The sequence below is a fragment of the Sebastes umbrosus genome, chromosome 10 (genome assembly GCF_015220745.1).
Source record: "Sebastes umbrosus isolate fSebUmb1 chromosome 10, fSebUmb1.pri, whole genome shotgun sequence".
Taxonomy (NCBI): Eukaryota; Metazoa; Chordata; class Actinopteri; order Perciformes; family Sebastidae; genus Sebastes; species Sebastes umbrosus.
This window is the reverse complement of record NC_051278.1, coordinates 425,291-450,495: the sequence shown is the minus strand read 5'-3', so window position 1 is coordinate 450,495 and position 25,205 is coordinate 425,291. Positions and strand designations below refer to the sequence as shown.

Genomic DNA, 25,205 nt, shown 5'->3' with positions numbered 1-25,205 from the left:
TATATACCAATATACCATATATACCATATATACCAATATACCATATATACCAATATACCAATATACCATATATACCATATATACCAATATACCATATATACCATATATACCAATATACCATATATACCAATATACCAATATACCATATATACCAATATACCAATATACCATATATACCAATATACCATATATACCATATATACCAATATACCAATATACCATATATACCAATATACATATATATATACCAATATACCATATATACCAATATACATATATATACCAATATACCATATATACCAATATACATATATATACCAATATACCATATATACCATATATACCAATATACCATATATACCATATATACCAATATACCATATATACCAATATACCAATATACCATATATACCAATATACATATATATATACCAATATACCATATATACCAATATACATATATATACCAATATACCATATATACCAATATACCATATATACCAATATACCATATATACCATATATACCAATATACCATATATACCAATATACCAATATACCATATATACCATATATACCAATATACCATATATACCAATATACCATATATACCATATATACCAATATACCAATATACCATATATACCAATATACATATATATATACCAATATACCATATATACCAATATACATATATATACCAATATACCATATATACCAATATACCAATATACCATATATACCAATATACATATATATATACCGATATACCATATATACCAATATACATATATATACCAATATACCATATATACCAATATACCATATATACCAATATACCATATATACCAATATACCAATATACCAATATACCATATATACCATATATACCAATATACCATATATACCAATATACCAATATATACCAATATACCAATATACCATATATACCATATATACCAATATACCATATATACCATATATACCAATATACCATATATACCAATATACCAATATATACCAATATACCAATATACCAATATACCAATATATACCAATATACCATATATACCAATATACCAATATATACCAATATACCAATATACCAATATACCATATATACCAATATACCAATATATACCAATATACCAATATATACCAATATACCATATATACCAATATACCAATATACATATATATACACATATATATATACATATATATACACATATATATACACATATATATATGTATATATATACACATATATATATATACAGTATATATATACATATACACACACATATATGTGTGTATATATATATACACACATATATATATACATATATATATATATATACACACATATGTATATATACATATATACTGTATATATGTATATATATACACACATATATGTATATATATATACAGTATATACATATGTATATACTGTATAGATATACATATATATATCTATACTGTATATATGTATATATATAAATAACTATCAAAAGAAAACACTCTCAAAAATCTTAATAAAAGTAAACATCTAGAATAATAAATCAATCAATTCTACTTATTAGTAAAACAACAAATAAATAGCTCCTACTCAGTACTTTTCATGTCAAGTATTTAATTCACACAGTACTGTACAAAAACAGGCTTTATCATGTGGTTATTTCACATTGATTATTTATTTATTGAATTACCAGAAAACATGCTATATCATGATATGTGTTGTTATGGAGATATGAGATGACCTGCTGTGTATCATGATATGTATTGTTATGGAGATATGAGATGACCTGCTGTATATCATGATATATATCGTTATGGAGATATGAGATGACCTGCTGTATATCATGATATGTGTTGTTATGGAGATATGAGATGACCTGCTGTATATCATGATATATATCGTTATGGAGATATGAGATGACCTGCTGTATATCATGATATGTGTTGTTATGGAGATATGAGATGACCTGCTGTGTATCATGATATATATCGTTATGGAGATATGAGATGACCTGCTGTATATCATGATATGTATTGTTATGGAGATATGAGATGACCTGCTGTATATCATGATATATATCATTATGGAGATATGAGATGACCTGCTGTATATCATGATATGTGTTGTTATGGAGATATGAGATGACCTGCTGTGTATCATGATATATATCGTTATGGAGATATGAGATGACCTGCTGTGTATCATGATATATATCATTATGGAGATATGAGATGACCTGCTGTATATCATGATATATATCGTTATGGAGATATGAGATGACCTGCTGTGTATCATGATATATATCGTTATGGAGATATGAGATGACCTGCTGTGTATCATGATATATATCGTTATGGAGATATGAGATGACCTGCTGTATATCATGATATGTGTTGTTATGGAGATATGAGATGACCTGCTGTATATCATGATATGTGTTGTTATGGAGATATGAGATGACCTGCTGTGTATCATGATATATATCGTTATGGAGATATGAGATGACCTGCTGTGTATCATGATATATATCATTATGGAGATATGAGATGACCTGCTGTATATCATGATATATATCGTTATGGAGATATGAGATGACCTGCTGTGTATCATGATATATATCGTTATGGAGATATGAGATGACCTGCTGTGTATCATGATATATATCGTTATGGAGATATGAGATGACCTGCTGTATATCATGATATGTGTTGTTATGGAGATATGAGATGACCTGCTGTATATCATGATATGTGTTGTTATGGAGATATGAGATGACCTGCTGTATATCATGATATATATCGTTATGGAGATATGAGATGACCTGCTGTGTATCATGATATGTGTTGTTATGGAGATATGAGATGACCTGCTGTATATCATGATATATATCGTTATGGAGATATGAGATGACCTGCTGTATATCATGATATATATCGTTATGGAGATATGAGATGACCTGCTGTGTATCATGATAGAGGATTTTGGCTGTATCACCCAGCCCTACATCCAATAGTAGTTAGATATGTGGTGGTCGGGGTTAGCGTGGATTAAACTCCTGAACGCTGAGTGATGGAACTGTAAACTACGACCAGGTCCTGGATGTTGGACGTCTTTGGAGAAACGAGGTTTTAAACTAATGAGACGACAGATATTTGTGTGACTCCCAGATGTTTTAGATATAAGGAATAGTTGTTTTATTGGCATCATGACTCTACAGTGACGTACAGAGGTTGTATGTCTGTGTTTGTGTTTAATGAATGTAGTGAGGATGAGGAGAGAAACGCTGCAACAACAAACATTTTACTTTTCTACAACATCCTAAATGTTCTCCCTCCTCTCTTCTTTTGGTCGTCACAGACGCTGGACGGCGGGCAGAACGTCATCCAGCTGGAGACGGCGGTCGGCGCCGCCATCAAATGCTTCGACCACGCCCTGGGCATCAACGTGCCTCGCAGCCGCTTCCTGCCCGTGAAGACCACGTCGGACCTGCTGCTGGTCATGTCCAACCTGTACAGCCTGGACGCCGGCTCTCTCACCATGAGCCCCAAGAGAGAGTTCCCCACAACGCCGCACGTCAAACTGGGCAGCGCCTTCACCAAGGTCATTATTATTATTATTATTATCATTATACAGTATATATTATAATTATATATTAACAGGGGAAAACATGAGCAACAAGAGAACAAGTAGAGCAGCTGAGTTTAGCTGCTGTATTTCAGTCTGCTGTAGGAGACGTGCTGTGATGAGTTAAGGTGCTATGTGAACCTTTCAAAATGTAAAACTAAACAACGTACATGTAAAGTTTAGTTCAACCAAAGAATTCTCACAAAGAATATGTGAGAGAAATGTTCCACTAAATAACCCTTCTCCTATCGAGTCCTGCAGGTCGTCTCAGTTTTATCTAATGGAAGTGAACCGCCTTTCATTTGCTCAAAAAATTCACGTCTTTTTGGAATAAAAACGACGGGAAAAAAGTATTATTTAAAAAAGAAAATCTACTTTTATTGGGGCTCAAATACAGGAAAGAAATATATAAATAAACATTTTTACTACAATAGTAAATTGATCAACAATTCGAAGTTATGGAAACCTTTCAAATTCTTTCTTTATTTATTCATCATATTTGTTATAATATGAATAATCTTTAATTGTATACATTTCATACAAGAAATGCAGCACAGAGTGCTTTACAATAAGAGAAACAGACATACCATCACCACCATCATGTTTTTGGTGTCGTTGGGATAAATTGGGATGTTAACTAGAGTTTAAATCTGATTCTGGTAGCTTTAAATGTGAGCTGATTTAAATAGACACACATACAGTACAATAGTTAGTTTACAGATGTCCTCATATTGTGCGTCTGACTGTGTTCAGGTTCAGGAGTACTTGACCCGCTTCGAGAGCATCCCCGACATGCTGGAGCTGGACCACCTGACGATGTCTGGAGACGTCACCATGGGGAAGAACGTCTCACTCAAGGTAAAACAAACAGATAAGAATCTGTTGTATCCTGATCAAAGCACAACACGGTAAACTTTACTGTGAAATAAAGTTTTTAAAAGGGTTTAAGGGCATAAATACGCCGGCGTATCAGAGCCGGGGTAGGGGGGTAATATTCAGAGAAAAAACTCTAACATTTCTGAGACTAAAGTCGTAAATTTAAGAGAAAAAACGTGGATATTCTGAGATTAATGTGGCAGATTTACGAGAAAAACTAAAATTCGCATGATTATGAAGTTTTAAATTACGACAAAAAAAAATTGGATATTCTCTGAGATTAAAGTAACAAATTTACAAAAAAAAACTCAACAATTTGAGATTATGAAATTGTGAATTTATGAGAAAAAACTTAGATATTCAGAGATTAAAGTGGGAAATTTACGCAAAACAAAACTCACAAATTTGCGAGATTATGAAGTTCTTAATTACGAGAAAAAACTTGTATATTCTCTGAGATTAAGTTGGCAAATTTAAAAAAGAAAAAACGAATACATTTAAAATAAAGACTATAAAGTTGTAAAGACAAAAACTGTGGTAATGAAAGATGATGGGATGTATTTGTTGAGGAGCCACGTCGCTTCACTTTGCAGGGTTGAATTAGAGTCTTCACACCACGGACGCCACCGTTAGACACCGTTAGACACTGCGGTAACGTGAGCCACCAAGTGAAGAACATATACTGTAGTGGACGCTCCATCCATTCTCATCTGTTTATCTTAATCTAAATGTGCAGAAGTGTCTTCAGTTATTCATTCTGGTGTCCACACTGAGATCCACTGTGGGTGTTAAACAGGCCACAAACAACCAGTCTGTCTTCATTCCATGTGGTCAAGATGAATTCTGAAGAGACACTCAGGGCAGCTGGACCTGCCAGATTACAGAGATAACCCTTTTACCTTGTGTCTTACTGAGCCTCTGTCTCTCAGCTTCAGGTCATTTACAGTTTTAACGAGGACGTAACAGAAGCTTTGAGAGCAACAGGCCCTGCAGGCCGGTGGCTGACACTGATTTATTGCTTTAATTAAATGCTGGTTTGAAAATGTCCTCATGCCTTCCTCTCTATCTCTGACAAACAGAAACTAAACTCCTCCTCCTCCTCTTCCTCCTCACAGGGCACCGTCATCATCATCGCCAACCACGGAGATCGGATCGATATTCCGGCAGGCTCCATGCTGGAAAACAAAATCGTATCTGGCAACCTCCGCATCATGGACCACTGATGCCTTTTATTACACAGAACGCACCCTCATCATGTGACCTAGTAGTTTAGCTTTATCCCAGTCATGTGACCTGTCTGTCATGTGACCTGTCTGTCAACACATCATGAGAGGAAGTGTGTGTGATTGCATGTGCAGTGCTACTCTGGGAGGGTTTTGGGGGTTGGGAGTGCTTGTGGCTGGGATATACTGCCCTCTACAGGCTGTTTATTATAGAATATAAACCTTTAATAGTGTTTATTATAATAATCAGCTACTTAAACAGTGACCTATATCCACCACAAATCAGATTTTATATTTTATTCTTTCTTAACTCAAATGATTTTCTCTCTGCCAACTCAAAATAGATACTATAATAATAATCAGAATAATAATCTGTATGCTTTTACTGCACTGCTAATGCAATCACAGAGTACTTACACAGGAAGTTATGGAAGAGTTTTAACCATTTATTTCAAGCACAGAGACCTCACTACGGGACTCAACGTGTTCCACAATTCAACTGTGACCAGATATGTTATATTTAGTTAACTATCTATCTATCTATCTATCTATATATATATATATATATATATATATATATATATATATACCTGGGCTGTGATATATATATAAAACATACAAGCAGTCATTTACACTCACTGGAAGTTGAGTTTCCAAGCATGTGACTTTAACGCCATTCAAACGTCCACTGAAGAGACGAAAACATCAGATCTGTAACGTTCCTCAAATGAATACATGAAACAAACATAAACGCCTCATTTCCACATTCGGTTGAAGGTTTGACTGGCTGGCGCTGTTTCTATTATCTGGTTCTTCTGTAATGTTTAACGGCGACTGACTGGAGGAATTAATGCCAGCGGTGGATGGAAACGCACATTAGTCGTTATGTTGTCGTTTGGTGTTGGGAAGGCAGCACAGCGTGGGCTCATCACAGCTGTAAACAGCTGCCAGCTGCGTTTGAGGAATTAGAGACTGAATCAAACTGTACAGCTGCCGGCAGAAAACCTAAAACAATGAATTAAAAGAGGCTGAAAAGCTCCACAGAGCTGAGGGGAAATGATCGTCAATATGAGCAACACCTTTACACAGTTGATCCAGGGTTAATATGAATATTTGATTTGGAGCTTTAAAGGGATCGTTGTTTCTCAGTGGGGTTGTATGAGGTAGTTCTCCATAGTCAGTGTGTTACCTAAAGTAGATGACCGTCAGCACGCCTCCAGTTTGGAGAAACAGACAGGAGTACCAGCAAAACGCATTTTAGACACCTAAAAAATCCATATCAGTTTAAGTGTACACTATGTATAGAATAACTGTGAGACAACTACACAGTCTATGTTTCCGACAGGGAACTGAAGCCGTTATCTACGCCCTCGTCAAAGCAACCAGACTCCATTGAAAAAAATTAATATATATATATACACACAAAATATAGCATACACTTAGACTGATATTGATTTAGTCTAAAATATGTTTTGCTGGTACTCCTGTCTAAGGGCTGTTGACCATCATCTACTGTAAATAACACACTGACTATGGATCAGTAGCTCATACAACCCCACTGAGAAACACCTGAACTATCCCTTCAAGTTGATCCAGTCTTTAAAACATACATTACGGATTTGTGGAGCCGTTCAGAAATCAAGTCCGAAGTGAAGTTTTGTGCTGAGAAATAAATTGGGAGAGACACTTAATAGAGCGTAAAAACAGACGTCCACTGGATGTGGTTACACCTCCAGAGTCCAGGCCAACCTCCAGAGTTTGTGCCATAAAGGAGAACTCGTGAACAACCCGTCTCTGCCTGTTCGGTGCCCTTTGACCTTTTCCCCAGACTGTAATGATCCATATCCAGTCGTGATCACGATGCCGTGACGTTATATGTAATACCTGCTATATCATGTGAAAGTGAAGGCCTTTATTTGTACAGTCCCTGTGTGATGTAGATGATATTTTTGTTTTTAATCCAGTATTGTTTGCTCACATTATGACCTTAATGTTGTATGAAACCTCCACGACGGTGTCACATCCCTCCTGTCGGTCCGTCACATCACTCAGCACTCACACAGCAGAGACAGGAGGTGCAATACGTTCTGCAGCGTCGACTTTACACACTCACACACTCACACACTCACACACTCACAGATTCAGACCGTAGACATTTTTAAAACACAGAGTTTCAGTGTGGGAATACTTAAGATGAAGTCCGGCGCGTTACGCGCGGACCGGGAGCCTGAAAGCAATAAGTGTTGATGTGTGACGGTGACGAGGTCTCGGCCCGGTTCTGCCTCAACAGAGCTGAATAAAGTGCAATATGAAATAAAGAGTCATCTGTTGTGTCTGTGCACCAAACGATCACTACGTTCATCAATGACCGAGGGTGTCGTATCGGATATCTGCAAACACGTAACCCTCTAAAGGCACGGTCACACGTGCAAAATTAACATTCACCTCCCGTTCAACGGGCTGTGTCTAGAAGGTAACCCACAAGTTGCAAAAACGTTTGAAAACTGGCGAGACTCGCCGCCGACGGACCTGAACCAGAGGTCAGAGGTCAGCAACCTGCATCTCTTCAGCTCCTCTCCAGTGGCTCCCTGAGGATTTATAACTGTTACTTTGTTTACATTTTCATTGTTATTGATCATAGTTGTAGGTCTATGGTACGACGGTTATGACGGTATGACGGAGTACTAGGGCCCACATTGAGGAAAAAAATTAATCTGAGATTTAGAGAATAAAGTCAGAATATTATGATTAGTGGTGGACCCAAACGCAGAGAAGGACGAGGAGGCAGCAGCGGTAAGAGTTCAATGATTTAATGAAAACAAGCTTACTATGAACAAAGAAAGGCAGCTGGTCCGGCAGGAAGGAAGACGAGAGGTCAATCCAAAAAGGTAAAAGTCCAACAGGAACAAAACACAGAGAAACAACGGGAGGAAACAACGGGAGGAAACAACGGAAGGAAACAACGGGATGAATCACAGGAGGAACGACGACCAACCGACCAAGAAACGGGAACCATAGAGACTAAATCCACCAGGCGATCGATCAGGGTGATCGGACACAGGTGGAAACAAATCAGGGCGGGACAGACGGTCACAAAAAGGCGGGAAACAAACAACGGCAGGAAGTAAAACCAGACGAGACACGGGGAGGAGTGAATTTAAAAATAAAACAGGAAACACTAGATTAATGCAGACAATATAACAGGAAACCCAAATCACTATTAGAGAACTAATAATAGACAGTAAAAGTCCCAATGTCCTCTGGGCACAGCGCCACACCGTGACAGATGTGATGTCAATACACAATCAAAAGGTCACTTTCAACTGTCTGATGTTGGACCGCGAGCAGCTCGCAGTAAAATAGGCGAGACCTTGAATCTCTAGAAGAGACGCAGCCGAGCCGCGCTGCTCACGAGGAGCAGTGTTGCTGTTGCTGCTCGGACCTGTTAACATGGACATAAAACACAACAGGTTCCGCAGCCGCCACGCGCTGCTGACCGTTCCCGGTGTGGACCGTGAGTCTGTTCCCTTCCGGGCGACACCATGGGACCTTAGTTCAGAAAAAATATGAACGTAGTCAGCGGACAGGGACAATAATTTTATGATCCCGTTTGAATTGCGCCATGAATCACACATCTGATGTTTGAATATTTACAGCTCTTACAGCACATGATAATAATAATAATAACTTTATTTATATAGTACCTTTCAAACAAGGTTACAAAGTGCTTTACAAACACCCAGAACTTAAAATCTAAACAACATTAAATCATATAAACAGTTACAAAGATGATGAGAGAGATGAGCAGAAATGTAATATTATTATTTATTATTTATTATTTTGATTTGATGTAATTAGTTATTAGATGTTTATATGCACATGCATATGAATGTGGGATAATCCGGATCACCCGGAGTAAACCCAGACGTACCACCAGAGTAGAGAACACACTGTTGACTACTGAGGTGGCACTGAGAGCCTGAATGTGGGAGAAACCAGATCACCTGGAGTCCACCCTACCATCACCTGTCGCCTACACAACACCAACCTTTCCCCTACAGAACATAGAGGAGATGGCTTTGCGCACACGTGAGAAGAAACTGGTCTTTTTTGGTTTCGTCAGGTGATCTTTGACTAAGGAGGCGAGACAGGTATCAAACTCTGGGTCGGCCATAGACATGAAGACTAGCACCATCTCTGCATTGCCCCTCCTCTTACACAGGTCCTGGAGAATGACCTTGTCCAGCTTATTCCAACGTCTTTGAGGTGGCATCAAAATCCACACCCTCCACTTCGGCCCACGTTCTTTCAAAACAGGCGCTTGGTGATGGCCTCGGGGTCTCTCACGGACCAGTCAATTTTGACTTTCCTGAATGTCCGCGAAACCAGCTTGTTCCACGAGTATCCTGGACGGCCATTCTCTTTTCTTCCTGTGACGCTAAATCCAGCGCAGGTCCGTGGCCCGTTTTCCTCACGTACCGGGCCAGGCTCTGCAGCAGTTGTCAAAGATCCGGGTCTCTCTAATATCGGTGATTTTGATTCTGGCATCAAATCCAGATCTTGTGTCAACCGTTCAATGTGGCGACCGGCCTTATAGCTTCATCCACCACTGGTCAGAGCCAGGAAAGAGAGCACTTTGTCCTGTATGAACACGTCAGCAGGTGACTGAGAGAACAGGTGGTGCTGGAGCCCATTGTGGGAGGTGTCTGTTGAGGAGACTGCTGAAGGCCCGTGTGAGGATCACCACTTGACTTCTGGGAATGATTGTGAACGGATCCAATTCAAGAAGAGCGTGTAGTTCTGCTCTTTTTTCAAGCAGATCATCGACCTCCTTCATGAACGACTGCACCGACTGTCTGCTTTCTACTTTGGCGTCCTGGTAGAATTTGGCCTTGATCTGTGCCGATGTCCGGTACAACCAAGCCTTGACAAAGGCCTTTGCCAGAAAGGCCTTGGTTTTCTTTCCCGACTCCTTTGTTGGGCGGTTTGGTCTCAGTCTCTGAGTCGTCCATCATGTCTTCCCTCAGGGAGCGAACAATCTCTTGTGCATTACCTTTAAACATGAAGACTGTAGGTATCCTACCAGCTTCCTCAGGCATGCAGTTGAAGAGAGGTTCAATGATCCTCTTCAACGCCCTCTCAAGTTCTTCTTCATCAGATAGGATGTCTTCAACCTCAATGTCAGAGTTCGCTGTTGAACCCCTCCTTGGGCTTTCTGGTTGGTCAGTCACGTGTTCTTCCTGGGGGGTGGCTGGACTTGTTCCCTCTGTGCACGGTGACAACACACTTCCATCTTGCCTGCGAATGCCTTTAACATTTTGCAGGCTTGATGAATCATGATGTTCAGTCTGCGGGGGGGGAGTGACACGCCTCGATCCTGCCCTCGGACTGGAGAGGGCACTTTTGACGCTGACTGCGACGTCTTTAGTGATCAAGCTGGTCAATCGCTCCGCGCTGACACACCGGGCTTCGCCGGGTAACGTCCAGAGCCGTCGCAAAACTCTCAGGGATCACGTTGCCCAGACTGGATTTGACGTCTTGTTCGGACACCACAGTTGCGCTCCCGAGAGCTTTCAAGACGGCTTTAGACGAGGTTGTTATGATGTCTAAAAGCAGGTCTGCCGTCAGTATTGTGGTGACTTCATCAGGTCTGCCTGATTTAACCAGTTTCCACTGTTTGGCTGTGATCTGTTTGAGAAACGCCGCGATCAGCGGGCCAACGGTATCACGTACATAAACCTGGGCCATGTCCTCTCTGTGTGATGTTCCTAATGTCTCCATTGGAATTAATGCTGTACTGTTATTATGGTCCAACTCCTTGGCTTGTAGTCTCACGCTGCCGTGCTGCTGTACTGACTAACAGTGAATGTTAGAGATATTTAAAGCCTTCTAGTGTAGACACATCTCTGACGTCATAAAGGCATCAGAGCCACTGTAGAACGTGACATCACAGATCAGAGGAAGACTGTTCCATAAGCCCCGCCCACCAGGTTAGCAGACGTTGCTAGGCAACGCCAGCAGCTTGGAAACCTTCTCTGATGGAGTTTTCAAAGTGACTCTAACAGCTGATAAACTGCATCCAGAGCTGTCTTCAGCCACTAAAGCCCACTGAAACACAGCAAACCTAAAACATTTGAGCAGAAGAAAAACGATGCTGATACTGAAAGTTAATATTTGACCTTGGAGAGAGCAGCTGACCTTGGTGTCCTGGTATACAGTATATGAAACATGTTCTAATGTTGTCTTAAATTAATGACTTGAAAATATGATGTAAAATGTACTTGTTCCTGCAGGAAAGGTTCATTTTGATGTATTTGATCTGAAAAACTTTAATTTAAAGGTCCCATATCAGCTCATCTTCAGGTTCATACTTGTATTTAGTGTTTCTACTAGAACATGTTTACCTGCTGTAATGTTATAAAAAACTTTATTTTCCTCATCCTGTCTGCGTTCACACCACGCGGTGTGAACGCAGTGTGAACGCGGGTGAAAACACGGTGAACGCGGTGTGAACACGGTGAACGCGGTGTGACCGCGGTGTGACCGCGGTGTGAACGCGGTGAACGCGGTGTGAACACGGTAGTGAACACGGTGAACGCAGTGTGAACACGGTCGTGAACACGGTGAACGCAGTGTGACCGCGGTGTGAACACGGTGAACACGGTGTGAACACGGTGAACGCGGTGTGACCGCGGTGTGAACGCGGTGAACGTGGTGTGAACACAGGTGAACGCAGTGGTGACCGCGGGGTTGAACGCGTGTGAACACGGGTGAACGCAGTGTGACCGCGGTGTGAACACGGTGAACACCACCACATTTGAAGGCCACCAGTACACACCGGAGAGTGAACGCTTCACAGGCTCTTTAGGAGGAGACAGCGGAGGTAGTCGGACTGGAGTTTTGAATGGAATTCATGACATCACATAAATCTGAATCCAGCTCTGATTAGTTTAATCTGAATGAAGATTATTAATTATTCCAGTTTGAACTGCTTAATCAATCAGGGGTTATACAGCTTGTTGGGGCCAGCGACCCCTCATAGGGGGGACCCCCTCTTAATCCTAACACCGATTTAAGCATGATGCTTCCTGCCATTTGTACCCTTAGGCCTGTTCACACCTGGTGTTAAACATGCGTCCTCAGTGATCACAAGTACAGGTGTGAACGCACTCGAGACGCATTGAGATGTGATCTTTCAGACCTCATTCAGAGGTGGTCTGGGCCTCTTACGACCTCATTCTTTCAGCAGTGTGTAGTGAATGTGTCCTGGGACACATTAAGGACCGCCTTCTCTACTGACGTCCTGCTGGGATCCGCTGGTCTCTGATCTCCTCATGTGAACAGACAGACAACCGAAAACACATCAGAAAAAATGACTGAAAAAAAGACTGAAAAATGTGCAAAAAATATCTAAAAGAATTCTGAAAAATGTTGAAGAAAGGCTGATATAAAGGCCAAAAAATGTCTGAAAAAAAGACCGAAAAATGTGTGAAAATATGTCCAAAAAAAGGACAACAAATTCCCAAAACTGTCTGAAAAATGTGTTAAGAAATGTACGAAAAATGCACAAATTTTTTTCAAAAATTGTCCGAAAATATGCCTGCAAAATATCAGAAATTGAAAAAAAAAATGCGAAAGGTGTCCGAAAAAAAGTTTAAAAAATGTCCGTAAAAATCCGAAACATTTCCAAAATATTTCAGATAAAAAGGCAGACGCGAGCGCTTGTCTGCTTCGCAGCATGGAAACGGCTTATGTGCTCTGCTGTGTGTTACTGTCCGCCGGTACAATCACCTTTTATTTTGATGTTAATACAACGTACCAGAATTCATGAATATGTAGCATATTAATACTGACATGCCTGTAATATTACGTCCCAACGTCTGCTGAATCAGCCGTGTGTTCACTACGTGTTTATTAGCATATAGAGCGGGGGGGAAGTGAGATCAGATCACAGATGGCCACTAAGGAAGCATGATAATACCAGGTGTGAACAGACGTACTTAGAGCTGTCAGTGTGATCGGATCACTTAGAACGAATGATAATACCAGGTGTGAACGGAGCCAAAGGACGCCATTGGAAGTACTTTAAAGTTTTAGAATACAAATAATATTCTAAACTTTAAAGTATACTTTAGTTTCACAGTGAAACACATTTCAATTTGAATCATGCTGAGATAAAATGAGATCTTCCTTCATTAGATAAATGAGATATTGTATTTATTAGTCCCACAGTGGGAACAACATGTGTTATTGAACGTTAAGTCAGGTATAATGTACAGCGAGCCGCTCATCGTTGTGAAGTAAACCCTGACGGGGCGATGGACACACCCTGAAGGAGTTTATTTCACAACAAAACATTTTTAAAAAAGCACAATATAATATCCATATAATCGTGCACCATTGTAACTTGTTTTATAAAAGCTGTATTATTGTGTTTCTGTCAGTATAAACAGAGCTACAGTAGATATACAGTATGTACAGTAGTTATCTCCTCACAGTCTGGCTCTCCTGTTTCTACCAAACAACACAACGGCCCCTTCAATGTGCGACGGGGACGTCGATGAATGAACAGCAGAGCAACAGAACAGGAAGTCTCTCCTAAAGATTCACAACAACGTTACCATCAGACCTCATCCAACGCAGACCAATCAGAGGCATCTACAGTCATTACTTATCCTGCTAACTCATCAGTACATTTATATAATATCAGTGGCAGAGACAGACGGAGCATTCTCAACACATCTAGACGCAGCTCATGCTGGTTATACGTGTTCAGTCCTGAAGCAGCTGAAATGGGTAAAGCATGACGGGATAATGATGAAATGTTGGGATGTGTCAGGGCATGCATTAACATGAATGTAAACAGTTTCTATGAGATTGCACAACATGTGATGCTGAGTCATCACTGGTCTGTCCACGGTTCATTAGCTTTCTCTGAGAGGCAGCGAAGGCGGTGAATCCTTCAGTAAACTATTCCATTAAACTCTCTTTCTGCTGCTTACATCTATACGTCCTGCTCGTCTGGTATAAATGTCTCTACTGCTTCTAACAACTGTGTGTCCTTCTCAAACATCTAAACTCCGTGCCGCTTTATGTTTCTGTTTCTGGTGGAAGCTCTTTAGAACACCTCGGCCAGCAACTACACATGGAAATTGGCTAATTCTGGCATTTTTATACCAAGTGTATCTATTAATTTGCACTAACTCAGGGGTCAGCAACCTTTTCTATCTGAAGAGACATTTTAGGCAAAAAAAATAAGAAATAATCTGTCCGGAGCCACAAAACATGTGATCATTGAGATGAAGGTAACACAGTTTATAGTGTAATGCAGTGAGGGCCCAAATGAGAGGCAGGACATTGAACAAACATCTGGCTGGAAGCTGCTGCTGTTGGCTATTCAGCAAATCCAGTGATCTTGTTCTGGAAATGTCTTTCAATATTACTTTTTTTTGTTGTGAAATCTGTCCATGCACTATTTAATTCTCTATTTTTCTCCGAGACTTTTCCTTTTTGGGATTTAGAATCCATAGCTAGCCTATTGAGCACTGACGGTGACTCCAAACTACCACGACGTCTCCATGACGAGCTGAATCCAACACAGCATCACTGCTGTCTGTGTGCTTTCACTCCGTTATTGTTGGTGAAAGATTCAGAATCAAAGTATGAGAAACGTTTGTGTATAAAACAGGAGGTTGTTTTAGAGGGATACAGACGGCTTGAACCTGACCTGTAGACGAGAACGGCCTCCACTCTGTCCAGCAAAGTGGAGAAAAAAACAACGATACAGAACCAGAACGTCCCCGTCACCAACATCACCAACATCACCAACATCACCAACATCAAACCCCTCAGGAGGTGCAGGCACAGAACACAAGTTATGGAGAACAACCAACCTGGACAGAGAACGACGACAGCGACGACGACGGTTTGCAGCTGAGCACCTGGTAACGGGACACATGAATGTGAACACAGACTTGAAAAGCAGCTGGAGGAGATGCCGTCGCTGTGGGAGGAGATGCCGTCGCTGTGGGAGGAGATGCCGTCGCTGTGGGAAGCCTGAACGGGTCAGAATGTCCTCGATAATATGAAGCACTTTAAAAACCTCCACTCTGGATTCCCAACACAACAACCCTCTCCTCAAGTTCTCTGCTTGTGAAGCAACCGCAAAAAAAATTATAATACAAGTTTTCACATTTCTTGTTTTGTGCTGAGACTCCTTTTCACATATCATTTCTCTATAATGCAAATATAAAGTAGGCAACAAACCGTGTCTGGACAGAGACAGTGTCTGGACAGAGGACAGTGTCTGGACGGAGGCATCGTCCTACAGCTGTACTCGGTGTATTCACCTGCACATTAGCATTAAGAGCTAACAGAGGGATAAACAGAAATAAGAACCCTGAGTTGGTGCATTCTGGAGGTGAAACACCTCAACCAGCTGCACATAGAAGTCAAACAAACTATCATGAATAATTTACACATATTGTGCACGTTCTGTACATGTTCAGTCTTTCACTCCCGCAGGCCGAAGCAGCGGCTGCAGGATCAGGATCAGGATCAGGATCAGGCAGCTGACGTTGTGTTATGTGTGCTTTCTGTATGTGAGACAGATAATATGGAGCAGGGAGACTGACGATGCATCGACCACAGAGACATCCTCAGACAGAGGATCAAGCTGAGTAGCCCGACGGCTCCGTCTCCACGCTGGAGAAGAAGAAGAAGGTCGTCTGGAAGGGCGACGAGGCCGTCACGTCCTCAGCTTTAAGATGACCGTGGCCAGGATGAGGAAGAACGTGTTCCAGCCCAGGGTGACCGCGAAGCCTCGCCACACCATCATCCGAGACAGACCCCAACCTGTCGGAGAGCTTTATGGTTATATTCACTGTTCAGATACAGGAGGAGGAAATAAAATGCAGACTTAAAGAACAACAGTTGATGTAAAATAAGTTATCTAAGGGAGGAACAGGGGGACAGAGCTCGCCTCGCTCTGTCCAAAGATAAAAACATCCACCGATCAGCATCTCTGAAGCTCACTAATCAACATTTAACTTCTTTAATCCACACAGAAACCAGCCTCTGTGTCTCCATATGTCTTTAATAGAGCATGGGGGATAAAAAGAGGATGTTTTAAAGGGACTGTTTGTAACTTTCTAAGCGTATAAATGTACCGGGTCGGGACACATGCGCGCTCGCATATGTGCGCTCGCGTGTCGCCGCTGTACTCTCCTCCTCTGTCTCCTTCACTCACTCACCGCGCTCCTTCTCTCTCTCTCTCTCCACCTCTCACGTGCATGCTGCTCACTCCACACTGCAGAAGAGTTTAGTTTAGCTCTGAGAATATCTAGTGAATGTTCAGTGACGTTTGTGCAGAAATAACTGCTGCAGCTCCTCCAGACCAACAGAGGTTTCCCGTGTTTTGTGAAGTGACGGGGCTCCGCAGAGAGAAACGTTATCGTCTCCGACCAAAACTCCGGCGTCTCCACCCGTTCCCTCCGGCCGCGGTCGGGAGGCTGAGGCGGGAAAAGCCAACACTAGGATCAGCATTGATTCATGGAGAGACCTTGGTCTGGTCAGCTAACATTACTGCCAAGCAGCTGAAATATAGAGTGATATTGTGCTTTTATCTGACGTGTGTCTCCTCACTGTGTTGAGCGATGCTCCTTCATGTCTATGTAGAGCGAGCACAAGCGCCAGCAACAGGACGCTGACTTTAGTTGACTTAACGGCCACAGGTGAAGCTGTTAACAAGACATTATGAAAGTTACAAGTAGTCCCTTTAAAAGAGCATGAGGAATAAAAAGATGATGGTATAGTTCAGTGCTTCTCAAACTATGGTTCGTGTACCACTGGTGGTACGTGAAGGAATCTGAAATATATAAAAAAACAATGAAATACAATGCATTTTAAAACATATAATACTATCAGAATACTACTACAAAATAAAATACCTTACCTTCCCATCATTAAATGGGATTTAAAATAAGTTTGGGCTTTGCTGTAATATTTTTTATTTTGAAACAAAAAAATGTTTGCACGCGCTGCTACACCGCCACGCAGCAGCTACACCGCCACGCAGCAGCTACACCGCCACGCAGCAGCTACACCGCCACGCAGCAGCTACACCGCCACGCAGCAGCTACACCGCCACGCAGCAGCTACGTAGTCGGGTAGTAGCAGCTACATAGTCGGGTAGTAGTGCGTGCAAACATCCACGACTAGTTACAAACTGAACTGTGATGACAAAGAAAGTAAACGGTAGGAGGGAGAAACAATGTAGAAGGGTAGACACTGCACAAAGGAACTATTATTCTGGTTTTATGGAAGAGTTTAAGTGCCAGCTGTAGGTCTACCTCTCTGTACAGCGTGGTACAGCAAGTTATATTATTATTATTATTATTATTAGGACTAAATTAGCCTCCTGCGTGAACTGTGCATTGCTGACGAGGGAATGGCTCCTTTGACTTGTAATGGCGGGGGGAGCTCCGACTGTCGTCAGGTGTTACTGCTCGGAGCCGGTGAGGTCAAGAGAAGGAGAAACCACTAAACCTTCCATCCCAGGACGCTGAGCTACACAGGATCCACAGCTGATTAATGATTTAGACCATCTGAGCCATGTGCGTGCTGCGTCTGACCTGAACACACGCTAACGCTGACAGCGTGATGAAGCCGCTGGGTAGTTGTGTAACGTGTGCGTGTACATTACCTCTGTACATGATACAGCGGAGGGCTTCGGAGGCGTAGGTCTGAGGGAGAGCCAGGCTGACGTAGCGGAGAGGAAACGGGATACACTCCACAGGCCAGATGATACCTGAAGGACAGAGAGTTACACCTGCTGGTCAAATACTAACAATGAAGCTCATAAAGCATTTAAACCAGGACCGTCAGTCCATCAATATATAATAATATATATAATATAATGTTTTATCTGTTCTAAATGAACCTTAAAGGGAGATTAGTCAAGTATTTAATACTTTTACAAACATGGGAGTGGACAAATATGCTGCCAAAACTGCATGTGATGATCATAAAGTGGGCATGTCTGTAAAGGGGAGACTCGTGGGTACCCATAGAACCCATTTACATTCACTGATCTGGAGGTCAGAGGTCAAGGGACCCCTTTGAACATGGACATGACAGTTTTTTCCTCTCCAACATTTAGCGTAAGTTTGGAGCGTTATTTAACCTCCTTCATGACCAGCCAGTCTGACCTGGTTGGTACCGATGGATTCATCAGGTTCTATAGTTTACTATGATACCAGGATCTTCACTCTAGCTTTAAAACTGAGTCTGCTACGACCTGAAAATCACAAGTTGTGTTAAAGAAATGAGTGGCGTTGCTATTGTGGCGTTAACTGTGCAGCCCTGCTTTAAAGTCTCTCTGGTTTCTCTGCTGTTGTGATGAGAACAAAGCAGACAGGAAGTGAGGAAGTGGCAACGAAAAAACACATGATATGAAGTTCAAAGTTCAATCTGCCTGGAAAATAATCTCACCACAACAGCTGCTACAGGATGCTACAGGATGCTACAGGATGCTGCAGGATGCTGCAGGATGCTACAGGACGCTACAGGATGCTGTAGGATGCTACAGGATGCTACAGGATGCTGCAGGAGGCTGCAGGATGCTGCAGGAGGCTACAGGATGCTGCAGGATGCTACAGGATGCTGCAGGATGCTACAGGATGCTGCAGGATGCTGCAGGAGGCTACAGGACGCTACAGGACGCTGCAGGATGCTACAGGATGCTGCAGGATGCTACAGGATGCTACAGGATGCTGTAGGATGCTGCAGGATGCTACAGGATGCTGCAGGATGCTGCAGGATGCTACAGGATGCTACAGGATGCTGTAGGATGCTGCAGGATGCTACAGGATGCTACAGGATGCTGCAGGATGCTGTAGGATGCTACAGGATGCTGCAGGATGCTACAGGATGCTACAGGATGCTGTAGGATGCTGCAGGATGCTACAGGATGCTGCAGGATGCTGCAGGATGCTGTAGGATGCTGCAGGATGCTGTAGGATGCTGCAGGATGCTACAGGATGCTGTAGGATGCTGCAGGATGCTACAGGATGCTAGAGGATGCTGCAGGATGCTGCAGGATGCTACAGGATGCTAGAGGATGCTGCAGGATGCTAGAGGATGCTAAAGGATGCTGCAGGATGCTACAGGATGCTACAGGATGCTAGAGGATGCTGCAGGATGCTAGAGGATGCTGCAGGATGCTAGAGGATGCTAGAGGATGCTGCAGGATGCTACAGGATGCTAGAGGATGCTGCAGGATGCTACAGGATGCTAGAGGATGCTGCAGGATGCTAGAGGATGCTGCAGGATGCTACAGGATGCTACAGGATGCTGCAGGATGCTGCAGGATGCTACAGGATGCTAGAGGATGCTGCAGGATGCTACAGGATGCTAGAGGATGCTACAGGATGCTAGAGGATGCTGCAGGAAGCTGCAGGATGCTACAGGATGCTACAGGATGCTGCAGGATGCTAGAGGATGCTGCAGGATGCTGCAGGATGCTACAGGATGCTAGTGGATGCTGCAGGATGCTAGAGGATGCTAGAGGATGCTGCAGGGATGCTACAGGATGCTACAGGATGCTAGAGGATGCTGCAGGATGCTAGAGGATGCTGCAGGAAGTTAGAGGATGCTAGAGGATGCTGCAGGATTGCTACAGGATGCTAGAGGATGCTGCAGGATGCTACAGGATGCTACAGGATGCTAGAGGATGCTGCAGGATGCTAGAGGATGCTGCAGGATGCTAGAGGATGCTGCAGGATGCTACAGGATGCTACAGGATGCTAGAGGATGCTGCAGGATGCTGCAGGATGCTACAGGATGCTAGAGGGATGCTGCAGGATGCTAGAGGATGCTGCAGGAAGCTGCAGGATGCTACAGGATGCTAGAGGATGCTGCAGGATGCTACAGGATGCTAGAGGATGCTGCAGGATGCTGCAGGATGCTACAGGATGCTAGAGGATGCTGCAGGATGCTAGAGGATGCTGCAGGATGCTACAGGAGGCTACAGGATGCTACAGGATGCTGCAGGATGCTACAGGATGCTGCAGGAGGCTACAGGATGCTGCAGGAGGCTACAGGATGCTACAGGATGCTGCAGGATGCTGCAGGAGGCTACAGGACGCTACAGGACGCTGCAGGACGCTGCAGGACGCTACAGGATGCTGCAGGATGCTACAGGATGCTACAGGATGCTGTAGGATGCTGCAGGATGCTACAGGATGCTGCAGGATGCGCAGGATGCTACAGGATGCTAGAGGATGCTGCAGGATGCTGCAGGATGCTACAGGATGCTAGGAGGATGCTGCAGGATGCTAGAGGATGCTAGAGGATGCTGCAGGATGCTACAGGATGCGACAGGATGCTAGAGGATGCTGCAGGATGCTAGAGGATGCTGCAGGATGCTGCAGGATGCTACAGGATGCTAGAGGATGCTGCAGGATGCTAGAGGATGCTAGAGGATGCTGCAGGATGCTACAGGATGCTACAGGATGCTAGAGGATGCTGCAGGATGCTAGAGGATGCTGCAGGATGCTAGAGGGATGCTAGAGGATGCTGCAGGATGCTACAGGATGCTAGAGGATGCGCAGGATGCTACAGGATGCTACAGGATGCTAGAGGATGCTGCAGGATGCTAGAGGATGCTGCAGGATGCTACAGGATGCTAGAGGATGCTGCAGGATGCTAGAGGATGCTGCAGGATGCTACAGGATGCTACAGGATGCTGCAGGATGCTGCAGGATGCTGCAGGATGCTACAGGATGCTAGAGGATGCTGCAGGATGCTAGAGGATGCTGCAGGATGCTACAGGATGCTACAGGATGCTAGAGGATGCTGCAGGAAGCTGCAGGATGCTACAGGATGCTACAGGATGCTAGAGGATGCTGCAGGAAGCTGCAGGATGCTACAGGATGCTACAGGATGCTACAGGATGCTGCAGAATGCTGCAGGATGCTACAGGATGCTAGAGGATGCTGCAGGATGCTAGAGGATGCTGCAGGATGCTACAGGATGCTACAGGATGCTAGAGGATGCTGCAGGAAGCTGCAGGATGCTGCAGGAGGCTGCAGGATGCTGCAGGTGGTGTTTCACTGAAGGATGGACAGTAAGGCGACGGCGTACCGCTGAGGATGAGGTTTGGGGTAGAAGATGCCCAGGGCGGCCTGGTTGGCGTTCTGCTCGTCGTCGATCGCGGCTGAGATGACGAGGCCGAACGAGATTGCCGGTGATGCCCTGCAGCACGATCAGAACTATGACCAGCACCAAGGAGCCTTCGTTAGGAATCTGCAGAGAGAGAGAGAGAGTACTCCATATGGATTGGGATTTTAAGTACTGCGATTTCTTTACACCTTTGTTTCTAGCCATCATTTGATTGTTTTATTACTTATTCTATATTTTCCTGCTGTTACTTTCTTCCCTGCTGATCTTATTTTGCTGCTGCGATGCTGACCATCGACCAATCAGTGAGGTTTCATCTTATCTGATGAGTGTGTATCTGTCTGCAGGACGAACCTTGAACACGAGCAGGATGAAGAGGAGCAGCAGGATGATCTGAACGCTGATGACGAACAGCTGAGAGAAGAGGTGAGCCAGCATCGTCTCCAGAGAGCTCACACCTGGACAGACAGAACAATAACGCATTATTATTATTCACTTATCCAGAGGTCAGGGGTCAGAGGTCAGAGGTCAGCAACCTGCGTCTCTTCAGCTCCTCTCCAGTGGCTCTTCTGGATCTTTATAAATAGAAATGAATAACTGTTTTTTTGTTTACATTTTCATTTTTATTTATCATTATTGTAGGTCTATGGTACGACGCTACGACGGAATATTAGAGCCACATTGAGGAAAATAAAAAATCTGAGATTTAGAGAATAAAGTCATAATATTACGAGAATAAATAATAATAAATAAAATAAATTATATATATAAATATAAATTATAATATATATATACATATTTATATATATATTATAATATAAATAATAAAATAAAGTCATAGGTTTACAAGACAAAAAGTCATATTATTATGAGAATAAAGTCATAGTATTATAAAATTTTATGCGTTATTTGTTTTTTTTCCTCGTAAAGTTATGACTTTATTCTGGAAATCTCAGATTGTTGTTTTTTGGCTCCAGACAGATTTCTTTTTTCTTTTGATAGTAAAGGTTGCTGACGCATGACTTATACACTCTGTCCACATTTTAATAATTATAAAAATACAATTCACAGCTCCTGTTAAGTTATTTATCGGTTTAAAGCTACACAGTTAATATTAAAAAGCAAAACAACTCCCTTCACATTCTGTTCTGATCATGTTGCTCCCCCTGCTGGTCACACCTCAGATTACACTTAAATGATGCATTGATTTGATCAATATTAAAGGGACTGTAATGTAACTTTTTACCCACATAAACAGTGTGAGCAGGTTGTAACCTAACAAATGAGACCTTCAGCGACTTTCTGGGTTTCCTCTCTCAGCCTGTAGAAGTTTTTCATGTGATGAACCCGGCCTGTTTATACCGGGAAAATCCATCGGATGTGACGTCATGCACGCCTCGAGAGAGCCTTGATTTTCAGCTCCGCTACAGGACTAACAGCGTGCAGCCACAGCTTACGTTTGGTTAGAGGTGGAGTCCATTAACGGCAATGAACGACCAGCCGCCACCTCAACTCAGACTCCAACACAAACTCCACGGAAGCACAAAAACAACAAAGTTCTATCTGGTGAAGCTCGTCTGTAAAACAGGAAGGCGACCGCCGTCGGGAGAAAACTAGGATCAACATCGGCCCGGCCTTCGATTCATGGAGGGACCTTCGTTCACGAGCAACAGGACGCTGACTTAACGCTTAACGCTCAACGCTGTCGTTGACTTAACGGACACAGGTGAAGCTGTTAACAAGACGTTATTATACATATATACATTTAAACAATATTTCAGATGGATTAAATATCTATCACGAACACATCATCGCCTTCAGTCGAAGGATTTAAATGAATTTAAAGATTCAGAGCAAATGTTTTATTTATTCATTTGATTTATTTATTTGACCTTTATTTGACCAGATGATGAACTGAGAGACGATTCTCATTTACCATGACGACCTGGGACGCAGCTTTTGGGACGCAGCTTTTGTGTTTGTGTAGGAGGAGCAGTGTGAACTTTGACCTCACCTGCGACCCAACACCGGTCCAAAAGGCCCTCCTTCCTCTCCAGGACGAAGGAGAGAGCCGTCAGGCCCACGGCCAGGTAGAAGGTGATACTGGAAGAGGAAGAGGAGGAGGAGGAGGAGGAGGAGGAAGAGGAGGAAGAGGAGGAGGAAGAGGAGGAAGAGGAGGAAGTTAAACGGCAGCAGGTTGTCGTGAAGGTAAAGAAGACTGCGTTGCTAGGAAGGGTTGCCGGTTCAATCAATAAAACCTTGTTCAACTTCTCTAATTCTGTTTGGTAATAACATAATAACATAATAATAACATAATAATAATAATAATAATAATAATAATAATAATAATAATTATAATTATAATAATTATAATATAACAACAGTTGATATCACTGACCTGAGAACGGCACCGGGCGTCACAAACGTAGTGAAGTCTGTGTTTGAGCTGCCGTAAACCGGCTCTTCAAACTGCAGGACGACACAAACAAATGATTAGAACTGACTTTATGAATCAGTCCGTTAACACATGCAGCGTTCAGAGTGTATTATATTTCTGTATTGTCGTCAGCTTGTTTACAAAGTAGTGTTTTTATGTGTTTCTGTTTTGTTATTACGCTCATTTATTTATTCTTCTACCTTTATTGGCAGCGCCACCAGGTACGACATACTGCCCAACTTATTCTCCACAAAAGCCTGCGAATAGACGACACAGTAATAAACTTTAAACACATTTAGTATAGTAATATATAGTGAATAAGAAGAATAAACTGAATTTATACAGCACTCTTCAAAACTAATAAAGTCCTATACATATGTTAATAATAATAATAATAATAATAATAATAATAATAATAATAATAATGATAATAATGTTGATCATAAAATAATAATAATAATAAACTTTATTTATAAATAAATAAAGTTTAAATAAATAAAAGGATGTGTTGAATGATTTCTGATTGTATCTCTCAACATCTGGATATTTGCACGAGGCTCCAGCTGACGAAGCAAACAGATGAAAACATATTAATTAATACCTGGAAGGCCTCGTGGAGTTTCTTCTGCAGCATAACGGCAACCTGTCGATCTAAAAACAGAAACAGCAGACTCACAGTCCAGGATATCTGGGTCATGTTCACTATATTTTCTACATGCATAGTGCATGTTAATCCTCACAATGTTATGAAATAGGCAGATGTGAAGAATTTAAATTCAATTGAATCCACAAAAAGCACATCCACATGCTAGAACATCACTTCAGTTATAAACGTCTTTAAATT

General features: G+C 42.3%; 2 protein-coding genes across 6 annotated transcripts in view; one reads left to right on the top strand and one right to left on the bottom strand.

Annotated features, from left to right (window-relative positions):
* The window catches only part of ugp2b (UDP-glucose pyrophosphorylase 2b), a 41,514-nt gene extending 34,337 nt beyond the window's left edge, over positions 1 to 7,177 (top strand). For all 5 annotated transcript variants that reach the window (XM_037781293.1, XM_037781292.1, XM_037781294.1 and 2 more), the window contains 3 exons: positions 3,380 to 3,622; positions 4,400 to 4,504; positions 5,638 to 7,177. In XM_037781293.1, coding sequence (XP_037637221.1) covers positions 3,380 to 3,622; positions 4,400 to 4,504; positions 5,638 to 5,745 — 456 coding nt within the window. In that variant the 3' untranslated portion in view covers positions 5,746 to 7,177. The remainder of the gene's footprint in view (positions 1 to 3,379; positions 3,623 to 4,399; positions 4,505 to 5,637) is intronic.
* Positions 7,178 to 13,946: 6,769 nt separating this feature from the next.
* The window catches only part of abch1 (ATP-binding cassette, sub-family H, member 1), a 31,837-nt gene continuing 20,578 nt past the window's right edge, over positions 13,947 to 25,205 (bottom strand). The window contains 10 exon segments of the mRNA XM_037782788.1: positions 13,947 to 16,599; positions 18,449 to 18,553; positions 21,889 to 21,907; positions 21,909 to 21,986; positions 21,988 to 22,050; positions 22,279 to 22,382; positions 23,939 to 24,027; positions 24,323 to 24,393; positions 24,562 to 24,618; positions 24,963 to 25,012. Of these exon segments, the coding sequence (XP_037638716.1) occupies positions 16,493 to 16,599; positions 18,449 to 18,553; positions 21,889 to 21,907; positions 21,909 to 21,986; positions 21,988 to 22,050; positions 22,279 to 22,382; positions 23,939 to 24,027; positions 24,323 to 24,393; positions 24,562 to 24,618; positions 24,963 to 25,012 (743 nt within the window). The 3' untranslated portion in view covers positions 13,947 to 16,492.